Source organism: Manis pentadactyla, chromosome 2 (genome assembly GCF_030020395.1).
Source record: "Manis pentadactyla isolate mManPen7 chromosome 2, mManPen7.hap1, whole genome shotgun sequence".
Lineage (NCBI taxonomy): Eukaryota > Metazoa > Chordata > Mammalia > Pholidota > Manidae > Manis > Manis pentadactyla.
The window spans coordinates 79,416,576-79,431,982 of NC_080020.1; the positions used below are offsets into that span (position 1 = coordinate 79,416,576).

Here is a 15,407-nt window from a genome sequence, read left to right on the forward strand (position 1 = left end):
TCTTGGATTCAGAGGGTCCCATTCCCACCACACCCCCCTGGTTGCTGGGGCAGTGCTTATGGCAAAGACCCTCAGAAATGAGAGCCGAGGTGCTGGCCTTGTTGGGGGCAGCAGAGGATTTCCTGGCTCCAAGATGGGAGTGTAGGTGGCCCTGCTGGCATTTTGTTCCTTTCTACTCTCCCTGTTACCCCCAACCCTAGAGTTTTCAAAAAGCTTCCCTGGGATTTTTGGCCATATCTATTAGATTTAAAACATACCAACCTTTATGACCCAACGTTCACCTTCCCAGTATCTATGCTTCTTAATGCTTTACACGTGTACAGAGAGCTACACACAATACGGACAGTATCCACTGTGCATTATTTATCATGTGAGAAATCAGAAACAAATGTCTGCCAGTTGGGTAACAGAAACTAAATGATGGTTGATCTGGACTGTGGAACTCTATATAGTAGTTAAAAAGGATGAAATCTACTTCCACGTTGGAACATGCAGCAATCTCTAAGACACACTGAGTGTAGGATAACACAGCAAAGAGTTCTAGAAGGATTCACTTGGCAACTGCCACAGTGGTAACCTCTGGAAAGCAGTCAAGTCAAGTTTGGGGTAATAATGGTCAAGTGGATTCTGTTTTCTTGTCTTTACTGTAACTTACATTTCCTTTGGCAACAAGAATATAATTATGTATTGCTTTCAGAATTGCAGATAAATAAAATTCAGGAGCAATCCTTGGACCCTTACCTTTGCAGCTGAATTTCTTGAAAGCATGGGTAGGGGGCCTCCTGGGTTTTCTGACCCATACCCAGAACCTGACCGCCTCCTCAGCCATCTACAGTCTGGCTTCTGCTCCTATCCTGCTCTAGAGAATATTCTAATCAGAGTGCCAGATGGCTCCCTGCTGCCCATCCAGTGTTACTTCTCAGCCCTTGCACCTTGGCAGAGTCTGGCACTGCTGACCATGCTCTGCTGCTCCTTCCACTTGTCTCTGATTCTGTACCTTCTTTGTTTCTTCCTTGGCTTTTTCCTTCATCCCAGCCCCTCAGTGTTTGCATTCCCCAGGGTTCTGGACTGTGTCCATCTGTCTGCCAGCCCCTTTTGACCCGCTTTCTTCTACAGGGAGTTGCTTCCTCCCATTGAACACCGTCTTTGCGGCCTCTTCTGCTCTCCTCCTCAGCTCCCACACTAGTCCAGCTGTCCTGGAGCACGCCACCACCTTGCATAAGCATCTGCCTGACTCCCTTGATACAGTGCAATTTGGTATTCTGTGAATTACTGCCCTGACACCCAGAACCGTGCTCTCCTGGGGTTTCTATCCACCACTGCTCTGCCATTGAATCAGCTTCCAAGCTGCAAACTGGGACTCCTAGTACTGAGTTCCTCTGCCTTTATTCATTGGCCACATCAAATCCACAGAGGACCCATCCATTCCGTGACCCCCAACTCCCACTGCTGTGACCTCATTGAAGAGCTACATGAGTTTCACTGGGATTAACTCTTACTCTTTCCAGATTACTAACTGGTGCAGTTAGTGATTGCTTAATTCTCTAAACAGACTGACAGCTGATCCCTGTTCCCCTTCTGTGGAAGAGCCCTTCAGACCATCATAATTAGTCAGTCTTCTGGGAGTTGTCTTGTTTGACTGAAAGCTTTTTGTTTAAAGTCAGTGAAATGCTCTTGTTGGAGGAGCTGTGAGCATTAGCTTCAGTCCTGGTTATACACACATGTGAGGTTCTGAGCAGTTAGTGTGGGAGGGCCTGAAGGGCCTGGTTCCAGAGATGTCCGGGTCAAATAAAACTGGCCTCTGGAATTTAGTTCCTCTTGTGGCTTTCAATAATGATACAATGCAGATTCTTTCCTTAAAAAATGTTTAGAAACCCTAACAGAGAAGTTAGATACTGATTTTAAATAGCCCCCACCACTGAAAATGGGCCTGTAAGATGATAACTTAGGGGGAAACAAGCCCTGGTTGCCTAGAGGCTGTCTGCAAGAGGATGGAGCTGATTTTGTGCCCCTGTTTCATGGCTTCTGCCCTGTTGGTGGGTTAACAGATAGACATCACTGTCATGGGCCTGGAATTACAGAGAAAAATTAATTGTCTTTGAAAGTTTGAAGAGAAGTGGGCCGTCAGGAAGAGGGCAGACAAGACAGACTAGGAGTTCTTAGTTCGGAAATTCACTTTCAAATAAGGGGTATTAAATAGAACCTGCAAATCTAGTTCTTATTGTTTTCACGATACTAATCATGCTGAGCTGCCCAGAGCTTTCTTTGCAGATTAGTTTCATTCAATGCCTTAGAAATTTGATGTGATGAAATGTAAAATCATTTTGTAATATATTCTCATCTCTCCCAATAATATTTACTATTATAGGAACATGACTCATTTTCCTCTCCATTTATGTAAGAACTGTCCCCAAAGTCTATAATTTCTTCTTAAGTTTGTGGCATCTGGGCCCCTGACCAGCTAAACCTGCAGGCCTTTCTAAGCTCCTCTGTTGTTTCTGTACATGAACTTGCCTGAGATGGAAGTTGTTTGGGGGCGGGGGCACAGCTGGCATCTCTCCTCTGGAGAAAAAATTATACGAATTTTCTTCTAGCTCCCATCTCCTTGAGCTTAATACATGTGTTGATGTTTTGAAAGTCTTCCCTGACTTGGGAGTTCAGATACTTTCTTTTGGGTGGTAATTGGGTCTCTGAAGGACAGGTGAGTGAGTGCTGAGTTTTGGAACTCAGCTCTTATAAATGTAAATAAATGTGCCAGGGAAGGATTCGCCTTAGTTGAAAGTTACCCTGTATCTTTCAACACAGATTCTTTGGTATAGTGAACAGAGCATCTGCTGAGTCCTAAGATACTCGTTTTCCCCACACTTAAATCAGAATGCATAAACCAGTCAGTGGTTCACTGTGCCTGACTTTCTCTCCCAACAGTTCTTTTTCTCAAATAGATAATACCTTAAAAATTAAGGAAGTTTACTTAATGGCTACTACAGATTAGGAACTGTAACCAGTACTTTATACTGATTAACTAATTTAATCTCAGTGCAACTTCATGAGGTGACTGGCAGTACTATTTCATTGTACAGATAGGGAAATGGAGGTTCAGGGAGGGTGTGTAACTTTTCCAAGTTAGCGGTAGCTTTAGGGTTGGAAGTCCACGCGAGCTGTTTATTCTTACAGATAATTTGTGGCTTTGAGTTTGGCTGCCTTGAAGGTTGGGAGGAAACCCCTGGTCCTCAGGTCTATACAGAAGCAACACCAATGCAGTGTGCTTGGATTCCCAGAATCAGAGGCAACACCCTTAGCAGGCCCATCCCCATCACCCCACAGTGTGGAATCTGTGTGTAATGTATGTTTTCTTTTTCCAAAACTGGATGGAGCTTGGAACAGCAAATATTTAATCAGAGCAGATTGATTCCCCTTATAAATCCTGCCAGCCTGTTCACCTTGGAGATTCTTTGCCTAAAAATATTCACCACTTACTGAAGGCTAAGTGACTAAGGCACCCACAGAGCATAAAGCAGGTCTTAGTATTCGGAGCAGGGGGTTGTTTGCCTATGGTTATTTTGGATGAAATAGTCAGTGCCACGTATTCACCCTTTAATGAGGCCTCACAGCCTCTGAGATTAAACAAGGGGAAGAGGACTTGTGGAAGCTGATCAGGTGGGAGCTCAGGCCTACTGGCACCAACATTCTCCTTGAAATGGATTTCAGGAGAAGGGGAGAAGTCAGTTTGGGGCAGAGGTGGAGAAGAGCCTGATGGAGAAAGATGGGCTAGTGTAGATGAAAGCTACAGACATGTACATAATTTAGGGGGAGTGGGTCAGGAGTGGGCTTTGCTGATGAGTGGAAGAGAGGAAGGAGGGGAAAAAAAGTATTACAGAGCAATAAATCCCATATAAATAAAACAGCCTAATAAGTGAGGTGGTGTGGTTCCTCTATGAATATAGCTTTTTACAGATTTAAAGCAGTATCACCTCTCCTTGTTACTGATACCACTCATGGGTATAGCTTTTGTTTTCAGTTAGAGGCTCTTAGGTGCTCCTTCAGTATATGAAGATTTTAACCCTGTGAGTATGCTCACTCATGGCAAAACACAGCTAAAAAAAATTCAGAGAAGAAATTCAGACTCCAGAAAGCCCTTGCTGACACATCCCATTTACCTGCATGGGGACACTTCCTCTTTCCTTTGCAGTCCTCACAGCTGTCGTGAAGTCCTTTCCAGGCCAGACTTTCTCCCTGGGATGCCCCAGGGTGCTTCTAACGCCAAATGTTAAAAACAAACTCCTGATCTGTTCTTCCAGTTCCCCTCTTTGTCCTCTGCCAGCCCTGCTCCCCCTCCTCCCCAAACAGCAACTATGACTTCTAGCTCCAGAATTTCTGTTTTCTCTGCTATTGGATTAACTTCTTCATCCACTACTTGAGCTTATATTAAAACCAGTGGCTTTCTAACTTACTTTCTTGCCTCAAACCTCTCGCCTTTCTAGTATATCCTCCACTTGTAGCCAGAGGCACCCCAGTTGTTTCCCCCAATGTCAGAGGAGCTCTCCTGAGTCTGATTAAGATCAGGGTCTTGTGTTTGTGGTAAGAATTCAGAGACAAAGCATAGTAAGCCAAGCAGCAAGCATATTTTATCTAAAGTGAAAGTACACCCTCAGATGGGTGCAGGCAGCCTCAGAGGAGAGAGATGAGGTGCGCTGGAAGGTTTTAGGGTTTGGGTGTTTACAGGGCCTTTTGAATATGCATTCATAGACGGCATGATGTATATAGGTGGTTAATATTTGCTGTGAAGTTTTGTCTTAAAAAGAGGGTTGTCCAGGTGACTGTGCTGATTTGTCAAAGTGGATGTGTTGGTTCGTTTACACTCTGGAGGTCTCTGTTCTTTGTCCTGGACACAACATTACTAATTGGTTAATGTGACTGGAAGAAGGAAACTATGTTAAAGAATAACCTGGATGCTTACTCATAGGCCAAGAATATTTTATAGTGGCATGATGCTTGTCCCATGTCCCTGTCTCTAATGCACCCTTGCCTACAGGATGGGGACTAGACTTAGCGTGGCATATACCTGGCCCATCCCAGTGAGACCATGCCCTCCTGCGAACTTTCTCTCTTGCCAAAGAATACTTTTTTAGTATAAGTATGACCCACATATTGAATGGGACATACTTAACACTGAAAGATTACTCATTGTTCAGTATAAATTTAAAGTTAACTAGAAGGTCTGTATTTTTACAATCTGGCAACCTTACACATGGATCACTTTGTTCTGTAGTCTAGTCAAAAACACAGTAGTTTCTTGCTTTACTCATTTGCACATTGCTCTGATCTAAGAAAATTGCAGTTGCAGGAACTTGCTGACTGTAAAATGTTTGACGTTTATGAAATCTTTCATATCTATATGTTAAATGGGGATATACTAATAGGGTCTCAGTAACAATTCATTTTTGCCCAGGGTACTAACTTGGAAAACCATGTTTTAGATTCAGGTGTGATTATGACTTCTGAAAGGAGGGAATCCTCATTCAGGAAGATGAACTCCAATTAAATTTACTCTTCCCTTTTGTTTATGGAAATCTTAATCACCCTAATTATTTAATGTTTTTTAAAGATCTTTTCTGGAGAAGAAACTAAGTTATCATGCTTTGGTCTTACCTCTAGCTTTGTGTCACTTTTTTTTATCTTGTGCAATATTTTTGTCTTGTGAACAACAGCTACAATATGATTTTCAATTTATTTTATGTTCTGAAGCATGTTCAACTTTGATGTTGATAAGCAAGTTTGTGAGTTATTTTTTTTAATGACTGACTAAATTGTTCTGACATTAAATATACTGAGTGTTCTGATATGTAAGATTTTAATTATTCTGATAATATAAATAGTTAAATATTCTGATAAGGAAACCTGTTTGGACTAGAACAAACCATCATCAACATTTATCAGAAGATAAAGACCTATAAATAAAGAGCTCCAGTGGATTAAGAAAAAATCCCAATTAACAGCCAGTTTGCAGAGAAAAAAATACAGATGGCTGTAATTTTTTTTTTTTAGATAAAGTTCTTTACTTCATAAAAGATTCACTTAGGTTTAAAGGAGGCAAAGGTTTGTGTCTGATAGAGATCAGCACATAATACCCAACCCTGACTTGAAATCAAGAAGCATCATGTGACTAAGGGAGCATGCTGAAGCTAAATGGATGGCTACAATTTTTTAGAAAAGTTTTGAATCTTACAAGTAATGAGGAAGATGGACATTGAAATGAGGAGTTTTTAATCTTTAATTTGGGTGTTCAGGTTGGGAATGTGAGAAGTCTCATATTACTGGTGGGATATAAATTAGTACAGGCTTTAAAAGTATGGCTTTATCTCTTGAAATTTTAAAATGTAGATACTATTTGACCCATTGATTTCATTTCTGGGTCAGGAGTCTCTCCTATGTAACTAATGGAGGGATGCAGAACAGTGTTTATTGAGTCAGTGTTTAATGGAGGCATGCACAACAGTGTTTATTGAGTCAGTGTTTATAAAGCAAAAAACAAATACACAAAACATAAAACCCTTCTCAACAAGATCAGTGTGAGAATGCTTATCAGTTTTGATCTAGCCTTATTATAAATTATAATATTGTGGTTAAATAAGAATGGGGCAGGATTTTGTGCACTGATAGGGAAAGATATCCATGAGTTATTGCAAGTTGGAAAAAAAACATACTGCAGAACACTACATATAATCTTTTATTTATTTAATAAAGCTGTTTGTATAATAGTACCATACAACTGTGTCTGTGTATGTGTGTTGTGTATGTATATGTGGGTATATTGTGTATAAGTATGTGGGTGTGCACACACATACACACAAACACATTTATCTATGTAAAATAATAAAAATACCCACCAAATTGTTAACTCTCCTGAGGAGGGAGAGGAGTGACATTTTGGAGTGGGAGGGAAAGAAGTCTCTCACTTTTCACTCTGTATATTTGTACATTTCGAGAAAAATATATCCATGTATTAAAGGTGTGATTTTTAAAAAACTCTAATGCTAGATTTTAGAATTCACTTGGGAATCAGTAAAGGCTGAGTAGTACCTGTGAGCACTACAGCTGTAAGAAAATTTCAGGAAGTTAAGAAAAAGTCTTTGGAAAGTAGGGCTTTCTTTCCCGACTATTTCTCTGTGCACATTCATTCCCACATTGGATTTTGACATGTGGGCTGAAGGAACACTTCACGACAGCCGCTTTTTTACCTAGTTTGCTTTTTACCCAATTGCTTTCTCTTTTTTTCTCAGATTCCTTTTTTCGAAGATATTTGTAAAGGCATTAAAGCTGGTGACACCTGTGAGAAGCTGGTGGGTTATTCTGCGGTGTATAGAGTCTGTTTTGGAATGGCCTGTTTCTTTTTTATCTTCTGCCTCCTGACCTTCAATATCAACAACAGCAAAAGCTGTAGAGCCCATATTCACAATGGGTAAGTCTTCTCTGTTCGTGGGGATAGCTTTCCCTTTTCTTACATTCTTCTCAATAGTATCCCAGGACCCCTAATACTCATCAGACCCCCTAACTGCTCTTCTCTAATTGAAATTATTGACACTGATTTTAAGAAGGGTGGGACTTATACTTGTTACCACACAATGGCCTAAGAACTAGAATCCTGTTTGTACCATAATGAGAATTGCAGGGAAACAAGGATTTATTTCTTGTGCCAAGACTTTTCCCCAGATCATTTCCACCACTGTAACAAAATAGTGTTTTGCACAATTGGAGGCCATGCCAAGTCTGTGTAATTAAGAGAAAAGGCAGTCTCCAGTCACTTCATTACTTCCCCTCAATTTGTAGAGAACATTACCACTGGCGGAATAATGGATTGACATGCATACCTTCTAAGAGGTCTTTTGTCCTTCCTTGAAGGTCATTTAAATACATTTCCTCTCTTTTTTCCTTCCAGATTTTGGTTCTTTAAACTTCTGCTGTTGGGGGCCATGTGCTCGGGAGCTTTCTTCATTCCAGATCAGGAGACCTTTCTGAATGGTACAGATGGGGTATTTGGGTTATACAAAACCTATTGATTTTGGTTTTACCCATTTTGTGAAATTGTTCAGAAGTGTAGTCCAGGGTTCCTTTGATACTTTGAATTACTGAGTTTCTGGAGGCTTAAAAAATGTCCCGCCTAACCTGCCCACACTTTATCCACCCTCTCCCCTTCTGTCCCTGCTTCCCTTCTCTCCCACTCCCTACCTTCCTGGCACAGTATGAGAGGACCTTTAGTTACTTCTCAGGCTGAAGAATTGAAATGATAATTTTAAGGTTATTGGAGTAGAGGGAAAATGAGGCACTTAAAGTTTCTTTGAAAACCTGTTTAGCATGTCAGCATGACCCCACCAGGCGGGTCTGAAGAGGCCCAGGGAGTTCTTTCTGAGCACCGCACAGAAAAATCTGGCAGTGCAGAGCACAGGGCTTCCTAGCAGCCTTAAATATTCTACAGCTGTAAGGGGGTAAGAAAGACATCTTGCAGTTTATTTCTAAATTAATGTTCAACCGTATACCCTGAGTTATATTATCTATCCTTTGTGATAGAATTTACCAAAATTAAATACATAGTCTTTAATCATAACTGATACAGGGGGCCCTTCTTCATATGAGTTCAGTAGGAAAAAGGGCCTGAGTTTCAGTGGTTCAAACACTGTGTTCAACCCAAATGAATTCACTGTCCTAAATAAGAGTAAAAACATTGACATGGTGTCAGTTTGTAAGGAATACCGTAGTCCCTCAAATAGTCACATATCAGGGTCCAGCTAGTTTTTCAGGGTCATAACTGGCTTTATGTACTCCTTATGTACACACTAACTTATGTACTCCTTCAGGGAGTAACCAGGTCTTGTTTTTAAGTAAAATGCTGTTAATTTGTTTTCTATTCCCCACAGATGTGCTTTTATGTATTATTAGAAGAATATATATAGCATGGGAAGGGGCCTAGCAGTCCCTTCCCAGCTCAGTCATTTTTATAGACAGGCTGTAACCCAGAGATGTGATGTGGCTCATCCAAGGTTAGAGCTTCTTTGTGGCAGAGCCAGAAGTAGATGACCCCAAGTCTGAACCTCATTTCCTCACTAGACAATGGTGGCTCCCTTAGCCAATAAAATTTAGACCTTTGATATTTCTGGCAATGTGTGTTTTTACTTTTAAATTGTGGGTCACTGTTGACTTTATGAATTACTGCATATTAAGATATCTGGCAGTTAGAGCATGAAGGTTAATCATGTAAAATCCAGAGCCATCCCACTGTGTTTACATCCCAGCTACGTCCTTCGCTGGCAAAGGACTGTTGATTTATGTAGATTCTCAGTTTTTCTCATCTGTAAAGTGGGTATAATAGTAGTACCCCACCCCCTCCATACAATTGTTTGGGAATTAAATGTATTGCAGTACAGTAAAAGTAAACCATAGTCATTATGTCTTTTGAACAAAACACTTGGAACAATCACCTCATTTCCTTTTGGACGGACTTCTTTTGCAGCCTGGCGCTATGTGGGCGCCATCGGAGGCTTCTTCTTTATAGGCATCCAGCTTATCCTGCTTGTGGAGTTTGCACATAAATGGAACAAGAACTGGTATGTGCCTTTATGGAAAGCTTCCAAGTGAGCATGCTCATTGCCTCAGAGAAACTGCACGTGGTACAGTGTTGGATCAAGGCTCCACTCAGTTGTACTGGCAGGGACAGAAGCCTGCTTACACCAAAAATGGGTTTTGCCGGCACTTTGCCTTTACTCCTACTCTTAGGACCTCTTCATTCACTTGTCTCCCATACTGTTTCTCTATCTGTACTGCCTTTCCTTTTCCCACATCATTTCTTTGTTCTCTTTGGCTCTGTCCTTCCCTGTGCTGTCACATGGGGTCTGGGTCAGCCGATGGTGTGACTCACCTGCCCCTCAGTGGCCCCTTTGGGTCTTGGTGCTGTAACTGTAGTGGTGGGTGGCTGAAAACTTGGGCAGGTTTTGACTTGCTTGGACCCCATCCTTAAGTGATTTTTGTAAAAAGTACTTTGGAGTTGATGGTTCACTTTCTGCAAATATGCAATGGACTATCTCTCTGCTTTAAAAAATTTTTTTGTTCCTTTCAACTGCCTGAGTGGAGGACCCCTTCATTAGGAAGATCTATTGGGCTGCCTTAGAAAGCCATCCTGACTTTTAAAAATACAGACTCTTTATAACTGCCTCGAAAATAGAATTCATATCCTAGGATGAGTGGGAAATGCCAAACTATTAATAGCTAGTTTTATTTCTTGCTGAGCCACATTGAGGAAATGATAACTAGTCCCTTGAGAGCTAAGGCCATGTTTACTCTGTGACTCTGGACAAAACACTTATCTGCTCCCTGTCTTACTTTACTTATAAAATATGAATGAAAATAACTGTTTGTTAGACCCAGTAGATTTTGTAAATATTATGGGCGTCGTGTTATTTTTTCTTTTCGTTCACGTGTCGTTGATACACAATCTTTTTTTTTTATTAAGGTAACATTGATATACACTCGTTTAAAACAATAATATGGTTATTACATTCACCTTTATTATCGAGTCCCCCTGCCCCATACCCCATTGCAGTCACTGTCCATCAGTGTAATGAGATGCCACAGAGCATTGATACACAATCTTACATTAGGTTCAGATGTACAGCACAGTGGTTCAACAGTTAACCATATTATTAAATCCTCACCCCCTGTATTACAGTTACCATCTACCAACATAGGAAGATGTGAAATCACTGGCTGTATTCCCCATGCTGTACTGCTGTCCCTGTGACCCACCTACATTGTGAATGCAAATTATAGGCATCATGTTACTTTATATTGTTTTGTGGGGAGTGAGGGGTGAGAAAGAAACGTGTGCACATGAATTTTTTTTTCTTGGACGAAATAAAATATACAGGTGACCCGTGAACTGCACAGGTCCACTTATATGTGGATTTTTGTCAGTAAATACAACACTATAAGTGTACTTTCTCCTCCTTACGATTTTCTTAATAGTACTTTCTTTTCTCTAGCTTACCTTATTGTAGAATATAGTATATAATAAAACATATAAAATATGTGTTAATTGACTGTTATTGGTTAGGCTTCTAGTCAACAGGTTATTAGTAGTAAAGTTTTTGGGGAGTTAAAAGTTATATGCAGATTTTCCACTGCGTGGGGAGGGTTGCCACCCCAACCCCCTCATTGTTGAGTGAGTTCTCTAGAAATAGTTTCCACTGTGATTAATAATTCCTCAGCTTGGTAGTAGTAGTTGTTTTATTTTGGTTTTGCTTTTTAAAGATCAAATCATGAGATACATGAGTGAAAGGTTAGTGTTAATCATTTTATTATTTGGTAAATGTTGAAGTAATCACCCAAATGCTATCAGCCAATGTTTAAAATTTTTACAGCACATTGAATAGTCATACAAGTAACAGCACAGATATGTTTTAGTATTTTTTTAGGACTTCTGGATCTGCGTTGTGCTTGTATATGTTATTCCATGTTGACCTGCTTCTTGAGTCATCCTTAAAACCCAGTAACTTAGGTTTGGGGTCTCCTCCACTAGATCTTGTTTATTGGCAATAGATTTCCTGAAGATAAGCCAGATGGGTGGCCATTGTACCCACAATAAGGCATAAGTAAGTAAGTACATTTTCATGATAAAATTTAAATATTGCTCCTTCTATGATAATTCTGAATGTGTTTTCACTCTGGACTTTTTATTTAGACAATAAATGCGTCATCCTAAATTTTTCCTAAAATTTTACCCATACAGTTCAGGCCAAGGAGCTTCAGGGTAACATAGGAACGTCCTTGGTAATGAGCGCCTGATGGGCCCAGTAAATAGTGTGTTATTGGGAGTACTTGTGCTTCCTTGCTCTGACTTCAATGTTTTGATTAATTTTGAAGTCATTTTCTGGGACTAATTACAAATGCTAAGTTTTAACAGGAGTTTTGAAGAGTTTGGTTGCCTTTCAGAAACCTCTCAGCATGGGGTGTCAGCTTTGTGACAAATGGTGCTGCTGTGGTCGTGGCTTTGGGGCCAGTGTCCCATGAAGTCCCTCTTGTCAATTTACTCATAGTTGATTTGTCTGCCGAAAATTAGGATTAAGTTAGGAAGCTCCCTCATATTGTTACTTTCAGGTAAATTCATCTAATTTACTAGTTTCTTTGCTATGATTTGTTTGTTTGTTTCTCGTTTTGGCTTAACCGAAATTTATTTTCTCACACTTCTGGAGGCTGATATTTTGAGGTCATGTGGCATCCGGATTAGTTCCTTCAGAGGGAAGGGTCTGTTCTAGACCTCTCCTCCTTCGGTGGCTGTCTTAGGCCTGTGTCTTCACTTCTTCTTCCCTGTGTGTGTCCCTTCTTTGTCCAAATTTCCTCCTCTTATAAGGATACCAGTCATATTGGATCCAGGCCCTTTAATTTATTTATTTTTCTTAGTTTGATTGGTTAAATTGAAGTAATTGACACACAATATTATATTAGTCTCAAGTGGACACCATAGATATTTGACATTTATATACATTGTAAAATGATCACCACAATAAGTGTAGTTACAGTCTGTCACCATACAAAGTCATTAAAATGGTATTGATGATTTTCCCATGCTGTACTTTATATCCCTGTGGCTTACGTATTTAAAACTGGAAACTTGTACTTAATCCCCTTTACCTGTTACACTCATCCCCTCCTGTTGCTCTCCCCACCCCAACTACCAGTTTGTACTTGGTATTTATGAGTCTGTTTTTTTTTTTGTTTTGTTTTTTTAGATTTCACATAGATGTGAAATCATATGGTATTTGTCTTTCTCTGTCTTATTTCACTTAGTCTGATCTCCTCCCCTCTAGGTGTGTCTGTGTTGTCAAAAATGGCAAGATTTCATTCTTTTTTTATGGCTGAGTGATATTCCTGTGTGAGTGTGAGTGTGTGTGTGTGTGTGTGTGTGACATCCATTCATCTATCAGTGGACACTTAGGTTGCTTCCATGTCTTAGCTGTTGTAAATAATGATGCAGTAAACATAGGGGTGTGTACATTTTTTTTGAATTAGTGTTTTCATTTTCTTTGGGTATTTTTGCTGTTTTTTAACAGACTCTTGCTTATAAGGTTAGTCTAGAAAATACAGTATTCATACTACTCTTCGTGGAACAGCCAACATGGGTTTTTTTTTTCCCCTTTTCCTGTCTTCATTCTCTTTTCATAAACATCTTGAGAAAAAGACCCCAGAAGCAGTAGGGAGAGGCTTTTAATTAGAGAGAAAGTGAGAGGACAGGGCTCCTGGCTCTGGAGGGGGCAAGAGAGCCCGCAGTTGTCTGTTGTCTAGGAGTTTTATAGTCAGTTGAGGATTTTTGGGAACTGGATAAAGGCTTAGGGTTGTGGACTTGTTAAGTGGTTCCTGAATATTTAAAATTAACTTAACACAAGAAATTTACTGCTGATTTCTCCCTGGGATACCAGCCTCTTGGTCTGGGAGCATATCAAACAAAGCCACCTGCCCAGCTCCCAAGGTGGGCTGAGTTATTGTCTGTTTGCTTAAGAGTACATTAAGAATCTTACTTCTTAAATTCCTGGGTGTTAAAATGCAATCTTATCTTTAAGACGGAATCCTTCCTGCCTTTTACTTGTTGTTTACGGCTGGGCCTGCATGCTAAATTAGTTGCCCAGTTTGCAAATCACCTCATCAGGTGTGAAGGAGGAAAGACAGCACATAGACCTGGGCCTTGTAGCATGCTAAAGTGAATCTTACATGTGATTACAAACGATTATTATAATGAAAACATGTGCTACTTTCCGTTTTCTGGGAAATATTAACTGATCTCACTGAAGAATGACTTTAGAGCTTAATGTTTAACACTGAGTTTTGGTGGGGAGCTTCCTTGCATCTTGTTACACTGCTCTAACCAATTATCTTGCCTTGCTTTTTCCGGAGGCCCTCACCCTACTTTCCCTATACCCACGGTCTCTGTCTCAGTAGGACAGAAAGGCCATGGGCCTGGAAACCAGGAGACTGCAGATTTTAGTGCCCCTCCTCCTCTAGCTTGCTGTTTCACTTCAGGCATCTTAGTTGGCCTCTCTGATCTCAGTTTTCACACCTGTAAAATGATTTGGTTGGACTGGATGTTTAATGTGTTTTTTTCTTTCTACCTTAAATTCTGTGACTTGAGGTGTCAGTTCTACATCAAAATTGAAACAACAGAGTAGATAATATATTCAGGTGTTCCTAATAAAAGCCCATTTTCTAAATGTGCTAGATTTTTAATTCACGTCATTGCATTTTCTTTACTCCTAGCCCTCACCCTCAGCCCAGGCCCAGCCGCCAGTCCCTGCCTGGAAGCTGCTTCCCACTGTGTCCCTGTGTTCTCCCTGTTGCCTCGTTCTTTTCTAATTTCCATCCAAGCGCTTCCACTTAGCATTTATTCAAAATTTTTGGAGGATTAACTATGTGCCAGATAGTGATGCCGGGGTTCTTGTACATGAAGCCGAAGGAGAGCCAAGGAGAGGCTTTTATTTAGAGATACAATGAGAGAATAGAGCTCCTGGCGGGGGACAAGAGAGTCTGTAGTGGTGCGTTGTCTAGGGGTTTTATAGGCAGTTGAGGATTTGGGGGAACTGGGTAAAAAGGCTTAGGGTTGTGGACTTGTTAAGTGGTCCCTGAATATTAAAAATTAACACAGAAATTTACTGCTCTGATTTCTCTCTGGGATACTGGCGTCTTGGTCTAGGAGAATATCAAAAGGCCACCTGCCCAGCCCCCAAGGTGGGCTGAGGTATTGTCTGTCTGCTAAAGAGTATGTTAAGAATCTTCTTAAACTTCCTGGGTGTTCAAATGCAATCTTATCTTTAAGGTGGAATCCTTCCTGCCTTTTACCATGTTGTGTACAGCTGGGTCTGCATGCTAAATTAGTTGCCCAGTTTGCAAATCACTTCATCAGATCTGAAGGAGGAAAGACAGCACATAGGCCTGGGCCTTTAGTGTGCTAAGGTGAATCTTACACATGATTACAAATGATTAGCATAATAAAAACGTGCTGCTCTTCTTTATCTGGGGAATATTAACTGATCTCACTGAAAAATGACTCTAGAGCTTAATGTTTAACACAGAGTTTTGGTAGGGGGTTTCCTTGCATGTAGTTACATTGCTCTGACTGTAAATATCCTGCCTTGCTTTTTCTGGAGGCCGTCACCCTATTTTGTCTAAGCCCATGGTCCCTGTCTCAATAGTGTGGCTGTCGCTGGAATATAAAGATACATAAGTCATGGCACTTATTTGGGATATCTGTAAAAACCAGATGTCATCTAGAACATCAAATGAATCTGGAGCAGCAGGAATAGCAGCCATTCTGCTAACATTGCTGCATCAAGTTAATTTTTAACAGTCGACAGTCTTTGCACCAACATTCA

At 40.6% G+C, this 15,407-nt stretch overlaps 1 protein-coding gene across 2 annotated transcripts in view; it reads left to right on the plus strand.

The window, feature by feature from the left end:
* Positions 1 to 15,407, plus strand: part of SERINC5 (serine incorporator 5) — a 119,568-nt gene that overhangs the window by 79,495 nt on the left and 24,666 nt on the right. For both annotated transcript variants that reach the window (XM_036914168.2, XM_036914167.2), the window contains 3 exons: positions 7,281 to 7,459; positions 7,937 to 8,019; positions 9,506 to 9,599. In XM_036914168.2, the coding sequence (XP_036770063.1) occupies positions 7,281 to 7,459; positions 7,937 to 8,019; positions 9,506 to 9,599 (356 nt within the window). The remainder of the gene's footprint in view (positions 1 to 7,280; positions 7,460 to 7,936; positions 8,020 to 9,505; positions 9,600 to 15,407) is intronic.